The 25,132-nt window shown below is 39.7% G+C and overlaps 2 protein-coding genes across 3 annotated transcripts; one reads left to right on the top strand and one right to left on the bottom strand.

The window, feature by feature from the left end:
- Window positions 1–725: 725 nt before the first annotated feature.
- On the top strand, window positions 726–8,475 carry APE2 (Glucose-6-phosphate/phosphate translocator-like protein). Of its 2 annotated transcripts, none has more exons than XM_077395229.1 (12): window positions 726–1,048; window positions 1,147–1,221; window positions 1,321–1,386; window positions 1,474–1,552; window positions 4,693–4,813; window positions 5,054–5,149; window positions 5,424–5,536; window positions 5,643–5,720; window positions 6,562–6,678; window positions 7,568–7,667; window positions 7,764–7,864; window positions 8,098–8,475. In XM_077395229.1, the coding sequence occupies exons 1-12, from the start codon at window positions 789–791 to the stop codon at window positions 8,113–8,115; spliced, it is 1,224 nt and encodes a 407-aa protein (XP_077251344.1). In that variant the 5' UTR covers window positions 726–788; the 3' UTR covers window positions 8,116–8,475. The 2 variants fall into 2 exon arrangements, with proteins under 2 accessions (XP_077251344.1, XP_077251345.1); XM_077395230.1 differs by having other exon boundaries at window positions 999–1,053.
- A 4,500-nt stretch (window positions 8,476–12,975) lies between these two features.
- LOC143890514 (uncharacterized) lies at window positions 12,976–15,769 on the bottom strand. The gene is made up of 3 exons (XM_077395231.1): window positions 15,390–15,769; window positions 14,857–15,260; window positions 12,976–13,568 (listed from the first exon to the last, which is right to left on the bottom strand). Exons 1-3 carry the CDS (start codon window positions 15,552–15,554, stop codon window positions 13,130–13,132), a joined length of 1,008 nt encoding a protein of 335 aa, XP_077251346.1. The 5' UTR covers window positions 15,555–15,769; the 3' UTR covers window positions 12,976–13,129.
- Window positions 15,770–25,132: the final 9,363 nt, after the last annotated feature.

Genomic DNA, 25,132 nt, shown 5'->3' with positions numbered 1-25,132 from the left:
TGGAGATGATTGGCAATGTCACGTAGAGGCTTCGGTGCATTGACAAGTAACACCTTTGTAATTGACAAGTAAAACCTTTGCATTATATTATGGTGTTAACTTACAAACTTCTCCAAAAGCTTAAGCTGTCGGAGACAGGCATTTTTTATCTTTTATACTTTAACACTTCTCCGCACATGTGGCCCACTTGGCAAACACGTAGGCACATGTGGTCCCACATTGGGATGACCATCACATGTGGATTTTTGCTATCCGGGAGGTTTGAACTCGAGGCCTTTTGGTTCCGATACCATATTAACTTACCAACTTCTCCAAAAGCTTAACGAAGTGATAAATTCACATCCTTTTCTATCTCAGGCCAACCTGCTCTAAGTGTATTTACGATGCTCTTTTTAACTTTTTACACTATAAGGGGGTGGCCTGAGAAAGAAAAGGGGGGCGAATATATCATTTCCCTAAATTATTTACTGGTCTCTTCTCCCTGCAATATTATTTTCCTAATTCCACCATTTTTCTGGTGGAGGGAACACCTCAACCGAAAGAAAATCAAAACAGAAGAGATAAGGGTTTTGAGAAAAGAAGAGATGGGGCCACGATTGGACAAGACAAGGCAGCTCGTGAGAGCCTTCCCTTTGTAGATAAGATATGACACATGAAACCAAGCGTACCTCCACACGAGAAAAATAAATATCCTCGAATTTATCCTACTCACCCTTCCGGCGCAGGATAGCTAACTACTAATATCATATCTCTTTCTCCTAAAAGAGACCAAAAAAGAAAACGAACAAATGGAGTCGAGAGTGCTATCCGGTTCCACCATCTCCGGTCTAATCCGGCTGAAGAAAACAAACGCTTACATAATCTCGATGAGAACTAACAGATCGGTCGGAGACGGCGGGAATCTCATCTGGGGAAGGCAGCTCCGGCCGGCGCTTCTTCTCCTCGAGAAATCGTCACCGCCGGCCAGAAATGTGTCAGGAAAACGGGAACTTCTCCGTCCGATCTGTGCCGCGGCTTCGTCTCCGGCCGAAGAGAACGATTCCTCCAGGTAAGGTCCGTTTCCTCTATTCCTCTTATTAATAGCCTGAAAAAGACCCAAATTTGAATCTAATCTTTTTGACTTTTTCCGGTTTAATTTTTTTTCAGCCAAGGGAAGATTTCTCCAGTTGGGTTCTTCCAAAAGTACCCTGCTCTTCTCACCGGTATATTCTTCTTCATGTGGTAAGCCACTGCCCATTGCGCAAATCTAATCAAACGACTCTCCAATCCTTTTCTTTCGAAAGATATACCTGGTATGTTTGTACATCCTGTGATTTGCAGGTACTTTCTCAACGTCATCTTTAACATACTCAACAAGAAGATCTACAACTACTTCCCTTACCCTTAGTACGTTTTCCTCTCTCGTTTCACTCAGTGCGTATGTTAGCAGAAGGGTGTTGATTTTAATGGGCTGTGTTCTTTTGGGGTGCGCAGTTTCGTCTCGGTGGTGCATCTGTTCGTGGGCGTGGTCTACTGTTTAGCCAGCTGGACCGTTGGCCTCCCCAAGCGCGCTGTAAGTAACCGTTGCACTGAAGGGCTTTTAGGTCATTCTGTTTAAAAGTGCGATTACGACACTCCTGCCGGGGGTAATTCTATTTCTGGTCACACAAAGGCTATCTATTCTGACCAAAGTGCCCTTTTAGGCCGGGAAGGGACTAGGGAGTAAGGACTGCATAAATAGGGCCAACTTTGAAATTTAAGTGTGGTTAATTAGGGAATGGGGGCGAGGTTCAATACACCATCTCCCATGTTGTTTGACTCATCCATCCCATTCATTCCATATAATCTCTCATGTTGTTTTACTCATCCAAACCCATTCATTCCATATAACCTCACATAGATAGGGTGTTCCTAACAATCCATCTCCATACAATCATCTTAACCATTTGATCTGTAGAAGCCCACTTTTTAGCTATCCATTTTAGACCTCCACAAATCAGCGCATACAATGATCCTATGGAGATGAATTCTTACGGACACCCTATCTATGTTAGGTCATATAGAATGAATGGGTTGGATGAGTCAAACAACATAGGAGATGGGGATTTAGTGGGTTGCTGAGACTGAGCGATACCTCATAAACCTTTTCCCTTTAGGGAATAAATGGTAAGAAATTTAGAAGAGTGAATAGTGATACTATGAAACGCCCCTCCATTAGACTGCGGTCACTCTGTATTTTTTTTTTTACAAAACTACCCTTAATCTTTATGTACAACTACAAATATATCCCTGCTTTGGGAGGATGGAATTTTTGAACAAAACGTACTAGCCTTAATCTTTATGTACAACGACAAATATATCCCTGCTTGCGAGGATGGAATTTTTTAACAAAAGGTATTACCCTTAGGGTGCGTTTGGATTACTGGAATCAGGATTCAGTATCGAATTCACAATCCATTCCTATTCCAATTCCCCTGTGAAGGGAATGACAATTCCGATTCTAGTGTTTGGGTAAGCATTGAAATTCGTCAAGAGAATCAGTTGTGATTCCAATTCTTGTGTTTGGTACACTTCCTGACCAACACCGGAATGGACTCAAATTTTCAATATATTATGCAAATTGTCCTAATGAAAATGACTTGTATTTTATTATTATTGTTATTATTTTATTTTTTTTATTTTGGCAATTCATCAATATGATAACTTAATGAGACCATGCTAACCATGGCGAAGTCATCTTGTTCAACACCCAACAGGCTCATCTGGTTAGAAGAGTCAAGGCTCATCTTAGCCTCCTATTGATAATAACAGTTCCAAGTCACAAGGTCCCTTGGTGTCATTCTCTCAAACTCTTGCAAGCATGGCCAGTGAGCCCACATGCAACGAACAAAAGGATTAAACTGGTCTAAACAAAGAACAAGGATTCAAACCCATTTCTCACAGCTTACTAGTGGATCCATCATCTGATTTTTTTTCTGCTCTTTGAAGGTTTAAGGAGCTTGAGGGGCCTAATTAAAATAAGAATCGAATCCACCTTTTCTTTCCAAGTTACTTTGTCTAAGCATCTTTGGGTTGGATCTATAAAGAGAAGGTCTAGCCATCTATGGGCTTCCTCTTTGGGTTGCAAGATTCACAGTTGTAACAGAGCTTGCCATCATCCTTACACCAAACCTCGGTCATGTTCTCTGGATCTAAGTGGCTGGGGGACCCAATTTGTTGCGTTCGTGTACATAAACCCACAACAGGCTGTTGTTGCAGCAGAAGGTGTTGGTACTAAGCAGAGATGATGACCCTGCAACTGGGAAATAGATGCAGAAGAAGATCGAGGAATAGTGAAGAAAGCCAAGAAGAAGGCCATGGTTCTTGAAAATCAAAGAGAAGGTGGAGCTTTTTCAATCTTCCCCATTCTAGCTGAATCTGCGAAGTTTCCATGAGAGAAGAGGAGAGGAGAGGAGAGGAGGAGAAGAGAGGAGATTGTACTATCCACGGAAGAGACTCGCGAAGAGAAGTTTTGGGTCGTTTTAGTTTTGAATTTTGATTCTTGGAATCAGAATACCCTGTCCTTCGGGTGGGTATGGGGATGACGCCATTATCTCCGGGATTTATTCCGCCACCGCTTTAATTCCATTTTCCATTCCACACAAAAAAGTAGAACCAAACGCTGGAATTAGCCACATTGGAATCACACGCCGATTCTTGTTTCCCATACCCACGATCCAAACGCCCCTTAATCTTTATTTACAACGACTATACATCCCTCCTAGTGCTTTGGTACCCTTGCCAATATTGAGAGGCGAACCTTGACACTAGCGTGTCTCCTTATCATTTTCATTAGGCCCGGTTTGGATTGCTAATCTTTTGATACAATAACAAATTTATCCCTGATTTCGTACACTTTCCAATATTAAATGGCAAACCTTGACACAAGCATTTCTTCTTACCACTTTCCTCAGGTCCTATTTGGATTGCAGGAATTTTAAAAACAAGTTTGCAAAGGAAAAATATTTCTTCAATTTCATACTTTCCTCACGCATGAGAAAAGATCATTTAACCAACCCTATTCAATTTTTATTTAGAGTGGCTTCCAAATTATGAAGATGCCCCTCTAAATTAACCAGAATCGTATTATTTCCCTCTAAATTTAAGAAAGAAAAAAATCATAGCAAATTTTTTTCGTGATAATGCTATTCTTGGAATCCAAAGTCCAAACATGTCCATAGGAAAATGAGCTAAGGAGCCAGAGATGTGTCCTGCTACCACTTCTCATCTTTTTAACCACTCATTTTCAACCCATTTAATTGGGTGATTAGAATCATCCCTCATTATACATGCCGTTGATTGGAATCTTCGAATTATTAAAAGAGTTTAGACTTTAGATGATGCCATGGTGCGACCAACCTGGTTAGCAGTTCATGTCTTATGAAGATGAGTGTAATTCAATCCAAAAGTTCAAATTCCATTTATCCTTGTTTTTTTTTTAAGATAACGAGTCTTTGAATGATAGAGAATAAAAGATCCTACTTATCCAGAACAACCTATCGTAGAATAGAAGACAAACTAGTAGAAGGTCTTATCAATGAAAAACTATCCCGCAATCAAATGTCTTGTCTACGCTTGCATTGATAAAAAAATACCCCATTAAATGACTAAAATGCCCTTGATACACTTGTCCCCGTCCATTACACCATGTGACCAGGTGGTGTTTGTGTGCAGCCCATGGACTTGAATCTGCTGAAACTACTGATCCCCGTCGCAGTTTGCCATGCATTAGGCCATGTGACCAGTAACATTTCCTTTGCGGCGGTGGCGGTCTCGTTTTCCCACACAATCAAAGGTACCTAATTAAGCTCATACATACAAAAAAAGAAGTCACCACTTCGTGTAGGGATGCAATTCGGATCGATTGTTGGGAATTCGGGTTGACCTTTTACCATAAAATTGGGTCGGGTTCGGATTGATTTCAGTTCATTTTCATCAAAAGCTCAACCCAACACGACCCAAGTTGCACTCCTAACTTCGTGCTTTATATTGTCAGTGTGATCTCAGTTTCTTATTCCATGTTAATTCATTTCAGCTCTGGAGCCCTTCTTCAATGCGGCTGCATCTCAATTCATACTCGGCCAGCAGATACCCCTAACGCTATGGCTTTCTCTTGCTCCAGTTGTGTTAGGTAAGCATTCACTTTTTAACTGTTGTTACTTATGTAAGGAGGGCATTTTAGTCATTTTCACAAATAGGATCTCTTCTCAAACAATCCTTCCTAGTGGGGAACCATGCCATCAGATTGGACGGTGATTGTAAGGAGGGCCCTATCTGCTGTGATTTTCGTATCAAGTAGGACCCACTCTAATTGAGATAGAATCTTAATCTGGTGGAGATAAGGTTCTCAAATACACACTGCATGGAAAGCCCTTCTTTAATGTTTTCATAGGACTAAATTACAGGTGTGTCGATGGCGTCTCTGACTGAGCTCTCATTCAATTGGACGGGTTTCATTAGCGCCATGATTTCCAACATCTCCTTCACTTACAGGAGTATCTATTCAAAGAAAGCCATGGTCTCTCTCTCTCTCTCTCTCTCTCTCTCTCTCTCTCTCTCTCTCTCTCTCTCCACACAGCACATATATCTCAAGATATAAGAGCTTGTCCTATGTTATTTTGCAGGTCAACATGGATAGCACCAATCTCTATGCTTACATTTCCATCATCGCACTCTTTGTTTGCATTCCCCCGGCGTTAATTGTGAGTAAAAAAAAAATCACTATGTTGTAGAGAAATTAATGTTTTCGGCAATCTTCTACTTATATTCAAACAACAAACTCGTACTTATAACCATGATTTTATATTTCCATTGAAATCGAAACAAAACAATCGAAATGTTTTGTTTTAATCACGTACCATTGAAACACACAACGAAGTTGAAACACATAATGAAACAAAAACTGCGTGTAAACACATAATTTACATGGTTATATTTAAATGAAGGGGAGTGATAAATCGACTCCCCAAATTGATAAATCGACTCCCCATGTGTCTTTCTCTCTCCTCTTGGTTAGAGAGAGATAGACACATGGGGAGTCGATTTATCCAATTGGGGAGTTGATTTATCACTGCCCTTAAATGAATTGCATGTGAAATGCAGTGTGCAATGGGATAGTACTGAATTATTGGACAACATGTCACTAAATGTTTGATGTTATTAAATCATTACTTACATGTTGTTTAAGAATGTATGTGTGCTTGTTCTAATATTTTTTACAGTCTCAATCTTAAAACTTTATCATTTGCATATGTTTATATAATTTTACAAGAGTTTTACTAAAATTTTCAATAGAAAGCAAAATATTTTTTTGTTTTTTGGACTGCCAGAACCGAAATTTAAAACCTTCCTTATAACCCCTTACTGCAATAGGTAGAACTCTACTTTTATTTTTAAGGTTTTTTTTTTCCATTGATTGGCAACGTCAAGATAGCATTCCTCATGCCAACATATCTTATTCACATAATCTGACTTGCATGAGTTGATATTTGACAACGTGGCTGGTGTTGATGTGGGCATGATTTCTTGTGTCTGATTTTACAGATCGAGGGACCTCAACTGATCCAACATGGCTTTGGTGATGCAATTGCTAAGGTGGGGTTAACCAAGTTTGTCTCCGATCTCTTTTGGGTCGGGATGTTTTATCATCTCTATAATCAGGTAATTTCTACTACTCTTATTTTCATGGAAAATAATTATTGGAAAACTTTTTCGCCAGAATTTATTTTCCTATATTTTTTTCCTGTTTTCAAGGAAAATTGTAAACCTACTGTACCTTGGATTTTTTTTTTCACGAAATATTATTTTGCATTGAATTTTTTACGCCTAGCATGGGTGAGACCCATCATTTTACACCTCATGTTTTGATGGGGTGGGGTTATATCTCCACCTACACCATGCATAGATTAGTGCCCACCGATTTACACCTCATTTTTTCTTGGTGGGACCACCATTTTACACCTCATGTTTTGATGGGTGGGTCCTACACCCAAACCCATGCATAGGGTGGGCCCCATCATTTTACACCCATGATCATTGCGTGGATCCTAACATTTTTTTCGTAGGTAAGCTGAGATTGAACCTCCAGGAGCCTCAGAGTTGAAGAACAAAGACTTAGCATGGTGGGACCTACCATTTTACAACCATAGATAGCAATGGGTGCGGCCCACCATACTACCACATGTTTTGATGCAGTGGAGCCCACTATTTAACGTATCATGTTTTGCCACCATCTCCACCCAAACCATGCATAGGATAGGGCCCACCATTTTGTACACCTAACTTTGTATATGGGATGGGGTCCACCATTTCACACCTCATGTTTTGATGGGTTGGGGCACCACCATATTACACCCTGCATAACATGGCCCAAGAATGCTAGCAAATAAATATAAGAGACTATATGAACCTTAGACATGTAAGGAGATTAGTCTCTTATGATGGAAACATTGATATGAACGACCCTACCTTGGTTATCTCCATTAAATTTGGAGAAGAGTGTCCTTCTGTATTTATGGATTTACATAATCAATATTATATGATTTCTCAGTTGGCAACCAACACCTTGGAGAGAGTGGCTCCCCTTACACATGCTGTTGGGAATGTATTGAAGCGCGTCTTTGTGATTGGATTCTCTATTTTGGCCTTTGGTACGTGTTACTGTGTTCTGCTTCGAACCCATTTCGGATTTTCTCAAATATTTCAATCCTCACGATCACTGATTTCTAACACCTAATCACGTGTAGGCAACAAGATATCGACACAAACAGGTATCGGAACATGCATTGCCATTGCCGGAGTAGCTTGCTACTCATACATCAAGGCCAAGATTGAAGAAGAGAAACAGGTGAGTCCCCTCTTTGTTACCGAACTCATCTTACATTTTTCACTCTGGACGATCCATCATACAGTACATATACCAAATAATTGGTGAATGCTTACTTTCATTGTGAAATCGCTACAAATGATTTTGAAGTATAGTAGGCCATAGCCCAATTTGGGCCCATAGACAGGTCCCCACACCACACCATCCTATGATTCTGATATCAAATCTAACTTGTGGGCCTGATTTACTTGCAGCAATTGAAATCTGCTTGAGAGGAAAGACCATGAGCTTTGCACGGAGAGGATGATTTGGGCGTAGGTCTAGATGGTGCTTGTGACAAAATGATACTCCTGGCCTTGTGTAGTTGATTTTTTTTTCCCTATGTTTTCTCTTCTTTCACTTGTAGTAAATATATTCCTCATATTTCCAATCATCTAATGAGGACTGAAAATAACGGCACGCAGCAAATGCCAAGAGAGTGGATGGTTATGGTAGCTGTACACAACTAGAAAAAGGGACTTTAGCAGGATGCTGTCCTCATCTCGTATTGTAAAAAAGATTCACGTTGTCTTAGGAGTAACGTGGAAACTCGACTTAGTTTTAAATGACACGAATAAAACAGAGAATTCATATTTGCACGCCAAAATAAACTAACAGCCTAGCTAATGGCAAGATGAGTGACATTTTATTGAATAAAAGGAAGTTTTGATTGATTTGGAAGGAAAAAAACACAGCCTCGACCAAGGTAAAATTGAACTGACAGATGATGAATTTGGGATGGGCCCCTTCTCAAACCAAATTCTGCAGCAATGTTGGAGAGTAGGAAGCCATTGATCCATTTCTCAAGGAGAAACCTTGTCAATTCTATGTTGAACGGGTTTGGGCCTGTAGCTCAATGTTTGAGGCTTTGTTTCTCAACCTCAAGGTCTCAGGTTTGATCTAAGCTTTATATAGTGTTGGTGAGCTTAAGCTCCCCCAATCACATGGGTCCCACATTTTCTGTGGTGATCCAAACCATTCATTTGCAAGGCCTTATCATGATAGGGTGTGTACCAAAAATCAGCTCCATAGGATCATCCTAACCCCCCCATTTGTGGAGGACAAAAATTGGCAAATTTATGGACAAACAATGTCTGTCCATTTTGACCTCCACAAATGGATGTGTTAGGATGATCCTATGGAGCTGATTTTTGGTACACACCCCATCTATCCAAGGGCCTTTCAAATGAATGCTTTGGATCATCCTAACAAAGTAGGCCCCCATGTGATTGGGCGCTTAAGCTCACCATAAATTTGGTGAGCTTAAGCTCACCAACACTTTCCTCATATATATATATATATATATAACCAAATTCAGCTGAGAGCTTTTTGGGAATTGTAATACCTTGTCAGCTGTTTAAATAATAAAAGAGAATGTGAGTTCGCTCCATCACGAAGGCCTTTTTTCTTGTGTTTTTACCTGCACGGCGCTAATGGTCCCTCCCCATATCTTCCAACCAAATGTTACCAAAATGAAGAAATTTGGGTGGAAAAAGAGTTGAAAAGGTCTTATCTTATTCTCTTTCTCTCTCTTCCATATCTCTCTCTACCAAACTCTATATTGGTAATGACATCCCTACCTTTTCCACTACTCTGCCACGCAACCACACTACTTACAATTCGTCCACTATTTCCGGGTGGAAATTCTAGACAAGCTTGTCTACTCCCTTTTGACTGCTTATTCCATTACTCTCCAAGCTACGGCAACTAAGGCAGAAAGTCAGGATCAATGGTAAATTGGTGGTAACAGACAGTTTTTAGAACCCACAAGGGGGACATGTATGGAAATCAACAAAGGCAGAAAGTCGGGATCAATGGTAAATTGGTGGTAACAGTTTTTAGAACCCACAAGGGGGACATGTATGGAAATCAACAAAGGCAGAAAATCGGGATCAATGGTAAATTGGTGGTAACAGGACGTTTTTAGGTCCTGCAAGAGGTGACTTGTATGGAAGTCAGGCAAATTTTGTTGGGTCCCAAGGGGACATAAACCTAAAATCACAATCTTGTAGAACACCATGAGGTGGCCCACATGGTATTGGTCCCATCCCATGCGTTAAATCAAGGATTACAATATTAGCATCAAAATATAGCAGCCAAAACCCACCGCCAATAACACCGGCCACCGGCGAACACATGAAAAAAATTCAAGATCTTGCACTAATAAGATGGAGAAAAATATTCCAAAAAGCAAAAAGCACAAAGGGAAAAAAGAAAACAATCACAAAGCAACCACAAAAAAACAAGAATATACGTAGTTCATCATAATGAACTACATCCATAGATAAGGCAACACACAATCCACTATTTAGAACCAATAGTACAATGTTAACTCCACTAAAAAACCTTTTCTCCAACCTTCTATGTAGCCACAAAATAACCTCCAAGTCTCTACACCGAGTACAAAGAAAAAACCACTTTTGAGAAGTAGTTTGAAAATCCTGAAACTCAATGCTTGTGCTACAATAAAGAAAATCCAATGGAGAAGAATGGAAGAAGAACACATTTTGAGTAGCCAAGAAGAAGAAGAAAAACACTTGCTTTTGCTATACCACAAAAGCCCTCCAAGAGCCACCAAGCGAAACCCCATTTTCTTGCCCTACTTTTTCTCCTCTTCTTCATCTCCAAGTATTGAGCATTTAGATCTCTTAGGCTTAGTGTTTGTCGCTCATATGTGCCGAGCCTTGGCTATCCCTCTCTCGCATGTTCTAAGTAGGGATGGTTTTGTGCTTGTTATTGTATCATCTTTCTCTTGATAAAATAAACCAGTACGGGTCCCCGCCAAACCCCAGCTTTTTTTTTTTATCGGTAAGCTGGGGTTAGGCGAACCCCTACCAGAGTATTAAATAAAGAAAGATGATACAATAAAAAGAAACAAGGGCACACCCCAATTCTTAGGACAGTGTCTAAGAAGGGGAACAACCAGGGACATGATGCCCTTAATATCGAAACTCCAAACAAGCAAGAGAAAAGAGAATAAATGTGATCTCTAGAGATAATCCCCATACTCATTTGAATTTAAGAACCTATTGATCAAAGGTGTCTTTCATCTTCTGGCTAAACTTTCTTGCTCTCTGGCTCTTCCTTAACATCAGAAACTTTGGGGATTCTTTTCTGTTGGGGGTGTTCTTCTTCATCCACTTCCTGTTCCGACTCATCCTGAGAGGAGCAACACTCTATTTCAGTCCCAATCCTTTTGCTACTATGCTTATGTGGAGTGGTGTCATTGCTCCCACCATGTTCGGAATCAAGAGTCACCAAATCCTCATCCTCTTCCAATCTATCCAGAATTAGAGAAGGATTTGAGGTCACAACTTGTTTTTTAGAGGTACTTTCCACCTGATTTCCATTCGACTAGCATATAACACTTTTCGCCACTTTGTCTACATTCTCTATTCTTCTACTCTTTGCCGTGGTATTCACAGGATCCCTGGTTGGACTCGCTAAGTCCATTTTTCCTTCATCTCTCTTCCCCAGAGAATGATCCACTTCCTCCTTTCTTTTTTGAATTCTGCACCGGCCTCCATTCTTTTTTGACCTCCACCCTAGAATCTTTCATTGGGCAGTTTGAGGTAGAATGGCAGAAAGTCTTCCATTAGTTACATGAAGGAAGGAGGTTTCCATCAGTATAGCACTTTCTACTGGGTCACACCTGTGGAGGTTTTAAGATCAAGTTGGTTCGGAAGGTTGGCACCGGCTTCCACTTCCACACATAATCTAGCATAACTCAGCCTCGATCCCTCAGTTGTTTGTACACCCATGTACAAAGGTTTCCTAATTTTGCTGGCTATTTGCTTAAACCATGCTGAGTCCAAAACTTTCAAATGAAGCTCTGGAAGTCGAACCCAAACTGGGATTGAAAAGAGGGAAAGCCTCTCAAGAGAGATGTCAGGGGTTGACTTTCGAAGGATCAAAGATTAACCTCCAAAGGTAGTGTGGCTTTCTAGAACTTTTTCACAGTCCTCAGCAATATTAAACTTAAAGAGGAAAAATCTTCCATGAATCCTTATGAGTTGGAAAGTACCTTTGATCTTCCAAACCCTTTCAAGGTGTTCCTTAAAAGCCATGTAGTATGGTCTTTTTCCCAAAAAATATCCAACCAGTGAGTTTCCCATCATTTCTCTGCTTTCATAACTACAACCTCGGATTCACCCGAGTCTAGATCATCGATTTGATCTAGCTTCGATTGAAGACTTGGAGTTGCTTGGGCAAAGAGGGTATTCCGGGAGGTTCTCTGAATGTTGACATTTTGTTGTTCTTTGGGAGAAGGGAGACTCGGCCACTCCTCTTCCAAATTATCCCACTCATCTAGGCATTTTGCCAAACCCCAGCTTACCCATAAAAAAAAAGAACCTAGCTTTTGCTTAACCATAAAAGCAATCCAAGAGCCCCAATAGAAAACTCTTCTTTTGCCATAACCCTTCTTGCTTTTTGTGCATTTACCAACGTACCCTACTTAAAGACCAAGTAGGACCCATTCCAAGAAAGAAAGAAAAAAACAAAAAAGAAGGTTTCAACAGAAAATAAAAGACCCCTAAATCAAGGATTTAGCTTGTATTGCAACATAATGTCCCTAACTCAAGGAATTAGCTTGTATTGCAACACAATGTTCTCTAGGTCCATTATGATGAGGCAAAATGCAAGTAGTAGCTCCTCTAGCTTCTATCTTTCAACTTACAACAACACCGTTCTAAATCAAGAAAAAAAAAACAGAAAACTTAAGTCACCAAAAAAATAAAAAAATAAATCTTTAAGTGATCTTAAAACCCTTTAAGCAAAAAATTAATACAAAGAAACATTGAGAAGTAAATAACGATAAAAACCTTTCCCCTCTATTAAATTATTCGAAACTGTAGTTTCTAAGTTAGTAAATATAAAGGGATTTGCTAGCGTCCATCGCAAAGGGCATTTCACGGAACGTCTGTTGCATGTGACAGCAGCCACCTCATTAATAATGACAAAATCTGTTGGAAAGTGAGCCTATGTGGCTGCTGTCACTTGCAACAGATGTTCCACGAAATGCCCTTGCGATGGACGCTAGCAAATTCCTTAATCTAATATTCAAAATGCAAGTCACAATTTAAGCAAGAGAATGGAAGCTGTAAATTATACTTATTGCATGTAACCTCGCACTAAATTAACAAAGGTATCAAACGAAATCGCTATATTCCATTACACATATTTTCTATTATATATAACTAAGAGCCAAAAAAATATTCACAAGAAAGAGGCAGCCAGTACCAGATATCAGGTAGGCAACAGTCTCTTGAGTCCGGCCTTCTGTTCTGCAGTGAGCCTTGTAGGGAACTTGGGGTTGAATTTGATTCTGAGGTTCCCTCTAAGAGAGGGATCCTTGGGTATCGGCATGCCCTCCCTTGGGACAACCTCCTCATAATTTGGATGGATTATGTTGTTGATGGGAATGGTAAGTTTACGGCCATCCAGAGTCGTTAAATTGACGGTGTGGCCTGTTAGAGCTTCTGACAGGGGCACCTTCTGAGTGACTACTAGATCATTACCATCTCTCGTGAATACATTGTGCGGCTTCTCATCGATGGTGAAAACAATATCGGCAGGGATGACATTGGGCTGTTCGTTCCCTTTCTCCGGGAATGTGATCTTCGTTCCTTTCTTCCAACCAGGCTTCACATCGATTGTTAGAATTTCCTCCACCGGCATGGTTTTCCTGAACACATGAAACATGCAAGTGAATACAACATACAGAGCAGAGGGGATACATGAAGATTTACGTGCTGATTCCTGTTTACCTACATTATATTCTGAACAAAAATGGGGTTGTTATAGCAGGATGCTTATAAGAAGAGCACAGCGCATACATGCTAAATACTCAAAGAGGCAAGACAACAATATTAGAACTAGTCGTCAATAGGCTTCAAGAAACAAAATGATTGGTTGGAGGACAGTGATGAGACTTACAATTATGGGCATCAAAATTAAGTACGGAAATCATTCATCTTTTTGAAAAGTAACAATTTCATTCCAAAGCGAAATGGCAGAGTACAAGGAGGGACAAGATGTCCCAAACACATGTACAAAATTAATGCTGAAGATTGCAGTTTGTGTTGAAAATTGTAAATCAAAATCAATACATCTTGGTTTTGCGAAAAGTCATTGTGGTCTTCTAGGGTAGCTATTATGCGTGGAATATGTAATTATTTTTTGTGTTTTCTATAGTTCTTAATGTCTAGGCTAGAATATCAAAGAGTCAATGTAGATCTCGTATGTTGTTGCTTAGGATTCCTAAAGGATATTGGGGGAGTACAACTAGGTGTTTGTCTTGAGTCTATAAGTATGAAGTCATTGCTGTACAGATTGTCAGCTTTAAGAGCTTCAAGGATAAGCTTAGAGAGAAGCTTCAAGGGTAAAGGTTCAAGGGAGAAGTGTAGAGAATTTTTTTTTTATTTTTTTTTTGAATGGTAAGTGTAGAGATTTCTTGTCAAAGTCTTTTAATTTTGGTGTTACATTTGTGTTTTGGTGGAGCTCTACACGGGCCTTCGGCTGTATATCTCCCAAGCTCCCTTGCCTTGCTCTTATGATCACAACACAGCATTATCGATCCATTCAAAGTGGGCCAACAATTTGGGCGTACAAAAAAAACACACTCAAATTGCAATTGCAGCATATCTTTAATTATCAAGAAGGTGGTTAGATTCAGGCATGGCATCTCAGTGACCCTCTCAACAGATATAAAGAGAGACAAATAACATGTGAAGCACTAACAAAAAGCCCCTTACAAAGAAAAACAAGTGAACTCAACAAACAATCTATGCCTAAAAGGACAGGAAATCAATGAAATGAACATAGAGTACCTAAGCATAAAAAAGCAAACACCACAAACATATAACAAAAGAATTCCTTACTGCCCATTACTTATCATATAAAGGAAGGAAAGAATCAGAAAACGTCCAAAACCCAATCCCAATAAAACAAAAGGGAAAAGAATGAAAACTCACCCACTAGCATCAGCAATCTCCCTGGAAATCTTCATCTTCTTAGTAGTCCCCTTATACAGCTCCTCGAGGCTACACGGCAATTGAATCTCGATCGGTGCCGCTTTCCGCGTCTGATTAACAGATGGCTCCCCAAAAGATCCAAAGAAATCATCCCCAAACATCCCCCCGGAAAATCTCGAACCCCCTCGGCCTCCGAACGGACTCGAAAACCCAAAAACCTCGCTGAATATATCATCAGCGTTTCGAGGATTGAATCGGAAAACATTGGGCCCGTTTCCGGTCTGGAAGAACGAATACCCACCGGGTCCGGCACCGGCGCCGGCTCCTGGCGGTGGAACCTGCCCCTTCAACCCTTCTTCTCCGTACTGATCATAAATAGCACGCTTTTGCGGATCGCTGAGGACCTAATGATGGTGTGAAAAGAAAAAATAAGATTGTTTCTCTCTAAATTATGGAAAGAAAAAAAATTCCGTCGGAAATGTTTTTCTTGCAATCCAAACGGGGAAAAAAAGAGGAATGAAGAAAAAACTGACCTCGTAGGCTTCAGCGATCTCTTTGAATTTGGCTTCGGCTTCTTTCTTGTTGTTAGGGTTTTTGTCAGGGTGCCATTTCATGGCGAGCTTTCGATATGCTTTCTTTAGATCATCATCTTTAGCGTTCTTGTCCACTTGGAGGACTTTGTAGTAATCCACACCCATCTGTTTCTCTTCTTCTTTTTTCTATATACTCTCACTGTTTCTCTGCTGCCTATGTTTCTTCTTCTTCTTCTTCTTCTTCTTCTTCTTCTTCTTCTGGGTGTTTGATTTTGATGAGGATTCGAGAAAGGGTCGAGAGAGAGAGAGGAGGATTTGTCTGGAAGGAGGAACGGAAGGAAGTCGAAGGTTCGGGAAAAGGCGGCAGATTTTTCACATCCTCACACTTGCGAGCTTAAAAGCTAATTTTTACTGGGAAATGTTATCAGCACTACTGTATTTTGATGAGGGCACTCCTCACTTTATTTAAAGTACGGCATGGCCCGCACTACTACAGGATGATCCAAACCGTCCATTTGATTGTCCACAGCCTAAATAGGTTGTGTCCCAAAAATCATTTTCATAGGTTGATCTTAACCCTCCGATCTGAATGTTAGAGTGTTGATCCTAACTCTCTCAACCTATGGAAATAATTTTTGGAGCACAACCTATTTAGGCTGTGGCCCATCTAGTGGACGGTTTGGATCATCTTATGATATGGGTCATACCTTACTTTTAATAATAAAGTGAGAGTGCCCTCATCAAAATACAGTAGTGCTGATAACATTTCCCTTTTTACTTATGGATCTATTCTGTAAAATGGGATTTGCTAGATAATTTCGCGGAAATGCATTTTGGGGATAACTTTTGCGTTTGAGAACAGCCGCACATGCTCACATTTCAGCAGATTTTGGCTTCTTCATTTAAGTAGTCTGATGTGGATGGTTCTCTCACATCCAAAAGTCAGCTACGAAATGCACGAGAGAAACAGCCACCCAGGCTCACTACTCTAACAGATTTTGTCTTTATCCTTTTTAACTCATCTGAGTTTGCTGTTCTCTCCTGCAAAAACCAACTGCGAAATGGCTTACCGGGGAAATGGCTTTCCGCGAAATTGCCTAGCAAATCCCTTCAAAGTTCAAACAGACGTTAAATATTAAACTTAGGCTATTGATATTCGCTCTACATGTTTTGACAATAGCACAAACTGGCCTTGTCTTTTCCTTTTTAAGACAAACTATATGGTCGACGGCTGTCATGCACGTGCAGCCCCGAAAAACAGTGCGGCCCAAATTTTTCGGGTGCCTCTAACCATTCATTTGTTGGGCCCTGATGTAGTTAGGGTCGTGGGTAAGGCCATCCACCGTATAAGATCTCCCTTTTTTAATTTGCTTATGAGAGCTTTATGGGAATTATTTCCTTTGTTAAGATTAATCTTGTTATTTGCCATGCTTGTTATAGAGGCCTCTGTTTTTGAGCTGCACTTGCATACCCACTGTTTTTTTTGGGTATTTGTTAAAAATTTTGAAATAAAAACAGACAAAAGTTACTTTCTAAAACAAAATTTTGGAGGGAAGATTGAAAATAATAGTAGAGATTTGAACCCAAGACCCAGAGGTGTCTGAAGTGAGTTTCAACCATGGTTTTAAATTTCGACCGAAATCTGAAATTTTGGATTTTAGTGGAGACCGACACCGAAATCGCATAAAACCGAAACAGTCAATTATTTCGGCGAAATTTCGGATTGTTTTACCGAAATTTTGGTTCCATGGCTGGACATGTCATCATGTGATGAATCATGGGTTTCTATGCAGCCATGCCACGTGCTCTCCATGCACTCAACCTCTCCAAACTTATCACCCAGGTATTCATGCAACTCTTTTATTTTTAAACTACAAAGGGGGTGGGCCAGGAAAGAAAAGAGGGCGAATAATATCATTGCCCTTTGTATTTTCATTAATTAATCATCTTTTTGTGGGTGTGAAGGGGATTTCACACCTGTATGTACGACTGAGCTTGCAAAGATGGCTGAATACGCAAAAGAGTTTGAGAAGCGAGGAGTGAAGCTCCCTGGTTTTTCATGTGATGACATCCAATCACACAGAGAATAGATCGAGGACATTGAAGCATATGTTGTAAGCCAATTTCTTAATCTGAACCGTTCATCTTGTGGGTCCTATTCCGGAGATGCCCCAACCCAAAAAACGCACTCATCCGACTATCCTTCCTAACCATCAAATAAGCGAGATGAGAGAAATCTCATTGGAATGGACGGTTAGGATTGTGCGATGGGGTCTCATGGATGCCTCAAACTTGATACTTCCACCCTTTTTTTGCATTTTTGTGCATGGTGTGAAATTTGGGTAATTTGGACGAAATTTTCGACAATTTGTACAGTTTAAAATATTATTACAGCAGGTTTAAAAAAATGAAATTTTGACCGGAATTTCGGTAATTTCGGTCGAAATTTTAACCGAAAGAAAATGACACCAGTGCTTGATTTCTACCGAAATTTCGGTCAGAATTTCGGAAACTTAAGGACCCGAAACCGGTTCCGAAACCGAAATTTTAAACCATGGTTTCAACTCCAATTCAAGAATTTTAGTCCCACATATACTGGAACTTTCAAGAAAGTTTCACCTCCTTATAAGAGGTGGAGTAGAGGAAAGGCTTGGAACTTTCAGGGGGCATTCGAATTTGCTGGGCGAACCAGTTTTACATGAACCAAAGTTCATACAAAAACACACATGCGCGCACTGTGGCGATTCTCCAAGTTCCGGGTTTGGGTAAATAAAAATATCTTTTTAAAACAGTTTTGGTTTTTTCATTAACTCCTAAATGGTTTTTATTCCCTAAACATTTTGTTAATTGCGCCATTAATATTTCTTACCGTTGTGAACCATTTCATCTTCTCAAATTGTTACAAAAGTGATTGTTGGAAGAGAGGCATTTTCACTCTTTAATGGTGTGTTTTTTTCTCCAACGGTCATATTTTTCCTCTATAAAAGAGAGGTAGAAGGAAGCCTCCCTAAAATCCAACAGATTTGCAAACACAGAAACATACAGAGTTTATACAACAGTACACTAGTTTACAAAGATAAAAACAATTTTCTCTCCTTGTATTTTTATCTTAGAGCATCGATTCGCAGATCCTGGTTGCACTGCGTAGGGGGCTGATACGATTCTTAAGGAGAGTAACCATGTGGCACGACTCCGCCTTCGTCATCAACAATCTAATTTTCGCAAAAGGTTTTTGTCAAATCGATAGCAATGTAGTTTTTACAGGTCCATTTTCATTCTGAAATTTTAACAGTACATTAAAAGTTGGCTTCAAGTAACTCCAAATCCTGGTTCGACCAACTGCATTTGGGTTTGAGTTGCTCCAATTTGGGGTCGACTAATTCCTAGTTTGAGTTACACCAATTTGGGTTCGAGTAAGCCAAGATCAGTCCCTTAATTTCTCCATATTATATCTAACAATCTTAAGAATCCTAAAATTCAATTTTATTGGATTAATTTTGTTAAATCTGTGGAGAGAAAAAGAGAGTAGAATGCTTGAAGCATTTCATACAAGGCATCAAAGTGGAATGCCAAGATCGCTGCTCCCAGCCCCTATTTACGTTGGTAAATATTAAAGGGTTTGAGTCGGTGTTTGAGTCAGTTAAGTTAATGGGCTTAAGCCCATAAGGCCCACTACACTTAGGTCCATTATCTATGGGCTTATATGAGAACATATATCCAACAATCTCCTCCTAATGTTCTACGTATAGCACGATCCATAGATAGATAGTGTGATGTTCAAACAAAATATTGAACTATCCACATCACATTATCATAAAAGATCTGTAATCCAACTTAAAAAACACGAATACTTTTATGAACAACCAAGAGTTTCATATACAATAAACTCGACCAAAAGGTAGCTTCATATATACATGAACCCCACTGCTCTAAGAAGAATTCATTCATGGGGTATGATTCTCATCAAGATCCAAAATAAAGTTTCACATATAAGTGAACTCTATACACATACTGAAAGAAGGCACTCAGTCTTTACAACTTTAGAAGATTTACTCATCAAGTAAGTCATCTTCATCAAAGTCAAAATCAAGATGCGCTCCTCCTTTTTCGCCAATCCCTGTGAATTACCAAAATGGATTTCATGAAAATGAATCCAATCAACAGTGTAAAGATGAAAGTATCTAGTTCTTCCTGAAAAAGAATTCAGTACAAATCCATGAATTTGTCCACAAGGTGAGTCTTGGACAATTCCTCCTCTTTCTTGAATTGAGCATCTAAATGATCCCAGATTTCTTTAGCAGTGCCAAAATTTGCTGTAAGTTTCTGCAAGACGATCTGATAAATAATTTAATAGGAAGTCTTTGCAGAAATTCTCATCCTTTTTTCATTAAGATTCATCAACATCTTCTTCCGTATCAGCAAAGGTACTCAGAACAGTATAGAAAACATTCACATATTTCAAACCGAACTGAGTCTTTCGCTTCTAGGAACTGAACTCAGATCCTCCAAACGATTGAAGTTTGACCATCTCAAAGGGAATAGCAGTCTTTTGCATTTTATAATCACAAAAATAAATTGGAAAGAGTGCACCTGATTGGTGAATCGCGAGAACCCAATCCAAGCGTGGAATCTGCACAAGAAACATATTCTAGGCCGAGTTCCAAGAACCGACTTTCTTTTCCAAAACGGTTTCAACAAGAATTTCAACCCAAAGCCACGGATGAAATTTGACAAAACCCCCAACGTTCCACCCAGCTTCACCTAATTTGGGTAGAATAGAACACGCCAAAACGAATTTGAAGTGAAACAAACCCACGGCCAAAAAACAATTTCTAGTGGAGTAAAACCACAAGGATTTCTACCCAATACAAGTTCCAATCAAGGCTTTGAAAACAAAACCCACTTCAACAGATGAAACCGATCAAACCACACCTTTTAAATTCCAAACGAGGGTTGGAACTGGGTTTGAGGATAAAAGAACAGGATCTCCCAAATTACAATAGCACCCACCTTTCGATTGGAGTTGTGTAAAAGATCCATGGGTGAGAGGGCTGGTAAGCACACCCAAAAAACAAGAGAGAAACAACTAGAGTTGAACGATCCTGCTTCAAGAATGTTAAATCTGTGGAGAGAAAAAGAGAGTAGAATGCTTGAAGCATTTCATACAAGGCATCAAAGTGGAATGCCAAGATCGCTGCTCCCAGCCCTATTTAAGTTGGTAAATATTGAAGTGTTTGAGTAAGCGATTGAGTCGGTTAAGTTAATTGGCTTAAGCCCATAAGGCCCACTACACTTAGGTCCATTATCTATGGGCTTATATGAGAACATATATCCAACAAATTTTACATCAGTATTCCTTCTGCTTCTCGCGGATCTTCTATACTATTGGTTCTACTCCCCATGGCCCAAAAAAGGCAGAATTATTTGTGGATTGGCCGGCTTTTTCTAGGTTCTTAGGAAAAAGAAAAATGCTCACTTATTCAAGAACTCGGTATTCTGACTTCATATGCTCACCCTCTTTTGACTTTGAATTATTTCCTTTTTTTTGCTGCACGTACATACGCACTGGTGTTTTTTTTTTTTTTTTTTTTGGGTATTCTTTCTGCATCTCGCCTCTTGGTTCTATGAGACTATTAGTTCTACTCCCCTGGCCCCAACAGGAATAATTGTTTGGAGATTGGCTTCTGTGGCTACGATCTATGTTCTTTAGATAGAGAAAAATGCTCACCTATTCAGGAACTCAGTAAAATGCCCCTACATTTCTTTTACAAAAGTCATTGCCCTTATTCTCTCTTGGGCAAGAATTCAAACCTGCTTTAAGCTCTACATTACTTCTGAACTCAATCGTTTCATGGATGTAGGTTAGCTTGAGTAAGGAGACGGCGGAGTATATTTCTCCTAGATGGGCACCTCCTGATCCGGGTTGGCCGAAGTTAATTTTGATAGGTTGAATATTGGCAACACTGTTTGGCCAGAGATGGGTCTTCTCAGAGACGAGGTTGGAGCCGTTAGATGGGCATTCTCAAGCCCAATTGGGTTCAAGGTCTACTAAAGCATAGGTCAGAGCCTTATTGTATGGGATTCGTCTTATTGATACTAGATTGGCGGAGAGACTTATCGTTGAAGGGGACTCCCTCAACATTATTAGGCGGATGGATGGGATTCATTCCCATCCTTGTAAATTTGCTTCGTTGATCGATGAGATTCAAGACAAGGTGGAGGGCTACTTGATTCGTTTCCAGAATGTCCGGAGATCTGCTAATGAAGATGCAAACCGCCTAGCCTGTTATGGTGTTATAAGCCAAGCTGGCATCGAAATTTTTGATGAGCTTCCTTATTAATTCCTGTTTTTATCTGTTTGTCCTATGTTTTGTTTGTATTGCTCCGACCACCTCAGTCGTGAACTTTCCCTTCCTTTGCTTAGTAAAATTTTCTACCATTTCAAACCAAAAAAAATCTGAATCTAAATAGTTGGCTATAGACATAATTTGTAGCTTCATTGGGTTGTCCTAGGTAGGACAAAGACACAAGCCTAATATAGATTAATGAGACTTAAATAAAGTGAAAAAGTCCAATGGAATATCCCAGTTCCAAATTAATATTGTCAATTTAGACAAGCTAAACATAGGGGTGCAACTCGGGTCGGGTTGGATCGGGTTGAGGCCAAGCCTAGCCCAACCTAAGTTAGCATTCCCTCAACCCTAACCCGATCCAATCCGAGCCTTGGGTTGAGGATGGTCAACCCTAACCCAACACGCCTCTAAATCTCTCAACCCTAACCCAACCCATCTAACCCAAAATTGGGGGTCGGGTTGGGTTCTGGTTCACCTAGGGCCAAATAGAAAAATAGAAGAAAAAAACATAACCCAGAGAAAATCAAGATCTTCCAAAGAAAATTAGAGGATGGAGGTCGGGTTGGCAAGGCCCCAAACCTAACCCAACCCATCCCGAGCCAAAATTGGGTTGAACCCATCGGGTTCAGGTTGAGCCCGACTTGGCTAAACCCCAGTTGCACCCCTAGCTAAACATGAGTGGTATTTTCAGTATATGATACACAACATAATAACAACAGTAAATTTTCCTATTTTCGTTTGAATTGATGCAATTGAACTATTTAAATTTCAAAATTCTCAGTCTCCTCCCTCCCTCGACTTGAGCACTGAACCCTAAAACCATAAAAAAAAAAACCCATCTTCTTCGCTTTATTGTCCAGCCAATTCATCAGTTGCCAGTGACCGATGGATGTCCCTATTGTCATGTAAAGGCTAGATGTTTTGTCTTCATTACCGAATCGCTGCTCTTTTCCGAATTACATATTAATAGTAAAAACACACACTATATTCCCCTGCGAGGACTAAAAAAGTAAAAACACACTGAAAATTACAACTTCGTACAAAAATTTTAGCATTTACACCGGTACTAGGATATAAGAGACTCGATGGACACTCTGATTCTTAATAAAACCGTGACAGAGACATTGTAAGTAGGATTCTACCGAAGAGGATCAGACAAAGAAAGAGACATAAGTGAATCCACTCCCAAATGGGTCAATCGATGGCCATAAATATGGATAGGTTTTTCCACTCTAGTGGGTAAGTTGGGATAGTAGCTTGTCTTTAATATTAAGGGCCTCAACTATTAGGACGCATTACCCTACATCACAACATATGTGGGACTATCATACGAGTACATTTTAGTCTCTTCATGGATGGAAGTATCTCCTTTACGTCCCCACAACTTTTCTCGTGCTCTTAAACTGCTTGATAGGAAGAGAGAGAGAGAGAGAGAGAGAGAGAGAGAGAGAGAGAGAGAGCAAAGTAACCTCACATACACAGGACAAACATGATACTCACATACACAGGACAAACATGATACAAAATAAACAGGATAGACGTTATCAAATTTGAAATTTCGTGCTCGTGACCCTCAACTAACTAATTTTGATAGGGACATAAAAAATAGAGCAATGATAGATACAAGGGAGCCCTTGTATAAGGAGCCAAAAAAAGAGCTCTGGATTGGATCCACATCATCAGATGTAACTGATTTTACTTTTTCAACCAATTTTAAATTGTAACTGAAAATGACGTGGATCCAATCCAGAGCCCTTTTTAGCTCTTTATGCAAGGCTCCCTTGTATCTATCATTGCTCTAAAAAATATCATTTCCAAAATTGCAATTAATCTCTTTTCGAGAATGAACTCTCTTTCTTTATAAGCAAAAATGTGAACCTTATAAATGCAAAGTTTGCTTTAACTATTAAATTCCTCATAAATGTTATCTGTCCTTGTGGATTTGCTAGGCAATCTCGGAGTAAGCCGTTTCGTGGATGACTTTTGCATGAGAGAACAGCCACCTAGGCTCACTTTTCAGCAGATTTTGTCTTATTCATTTAATTCATCTGAGGTGGCTGTTCTCTCCCGCTAACATAAGCCGCGAAATTGCCTAGCAAATCCCTTATCTTTTACTGGTAAACTTCTAGACATATTTCTATTTTTTTAATCCGGAATTGCGCACTAAGGCAAAGGACGGACCCAAAAATCTTATTAATAATCACTGCTCTTGAGAAAGTCATCAAAACAGGACTCAAAACTAATATAAAACAGTTCCAACAGAAACAAATAACCAAAATCCGATCAAGAGAAAATTATCATCCTCAAATGGGTAAGGCCAGTCTATCACATCAGCTCGCTCGTCTTGAATATAGCTATTAAGTACTTTAGCTATATAGCATTTTTAACCATTGCTCTATTTTTAACTTATAAAAATTTAGTCTTAGAAAGCACATATGTCTTGCATCAACGATGTCTGTGCATATAAAGCATTTAATAGAGAGGGAGATTTACATTTATAATGTTTTAAATAAGCTAGGGCCTAAGCAAGACAACTAATGGTTTCCCAATTATCTGATTTTTAGTGGTATTAGATCTTTTGGGGCTGCTCGATACAAATCCAATTTTCAAGCTATATATACTAAATGCCAAACTCGCCACCGATATGTGAGGTGTTGAAGTGATTGAGGAACCACTCTTTACGAGGCGAGGGTTGCTAGGCATGCCACTGTCTGTCTCCCTTAACCATTTTGTGTCACTAAAAATAAAGGGAGATGATTTTTTCACCCCTGTACGATTATGCGGCCCCCTTTTAAAGTGATTTGTCGCAGACTTTAATGCTTTTTTTTATGTCAAATCACGTTAAAAGGGGGACGCATAATCCTAAGGGGGTGAAAAAATCATCTCTGAGAATAAATAACAAGATCACCAAACATGTAACCAGAGAGAGAGAGAGAGAGAGAGAGAGAGAGAGAGAGAGAGAGAGGGAATTGGCATTATTTGCAGTGTTTTTATGCAGTGTCCCAAGGGAGCTACATGTATTTTTAAAAATATATATAGCAGAGCCCATCTGTTCGGAGATCCAAACCATTCATTTGATGAGCCTTAATACTATGTAAATAGGCCATATCTCAAGAATCATCTACATAGGATGATCCTAACCCTCCGATCTGTAGAGGTTTCTATATAGCACCGTCCCTCAACAGATCGGAGGGATAGGATCGTTTTATGGAGATTATTTTCAGGGACAACATATTTCCTTTGGAGTCCACCAAACTATTGTTTTTTTTATCAAAAGTGGGCCCAATTTATTTTTCAAAAATATGTTCAACTACTTAACTAATTAAGTGCGTAGCCCAAAATCACCCAATTCACTTTACCTTGATCAATACTTGAAATTAAAAAACAGGT

Source organism: Tasmannia lanceolata, unplaced genomic scaffold, assembly GCF_043159265.1.
Source record: "Tasmannia lanceolata isolate RefF3 unplaced genomic scaffold, GAP_Taslan_0.1 ptg000013l, whole genome shotgun sequence".
Classification (NCBI taxonomy): Eukaryota; Viridiplantae; Streptophyta; class Magnoliopsida; order Canellales; family Winteraceae; genus Tasmannia; species Tasmannia lanceolata.
The sequence above is the reverse complement of the archived record's forward strand: the minus strand, read 5'-3'. Positions and strand labels throughout refer to the sequence as shown.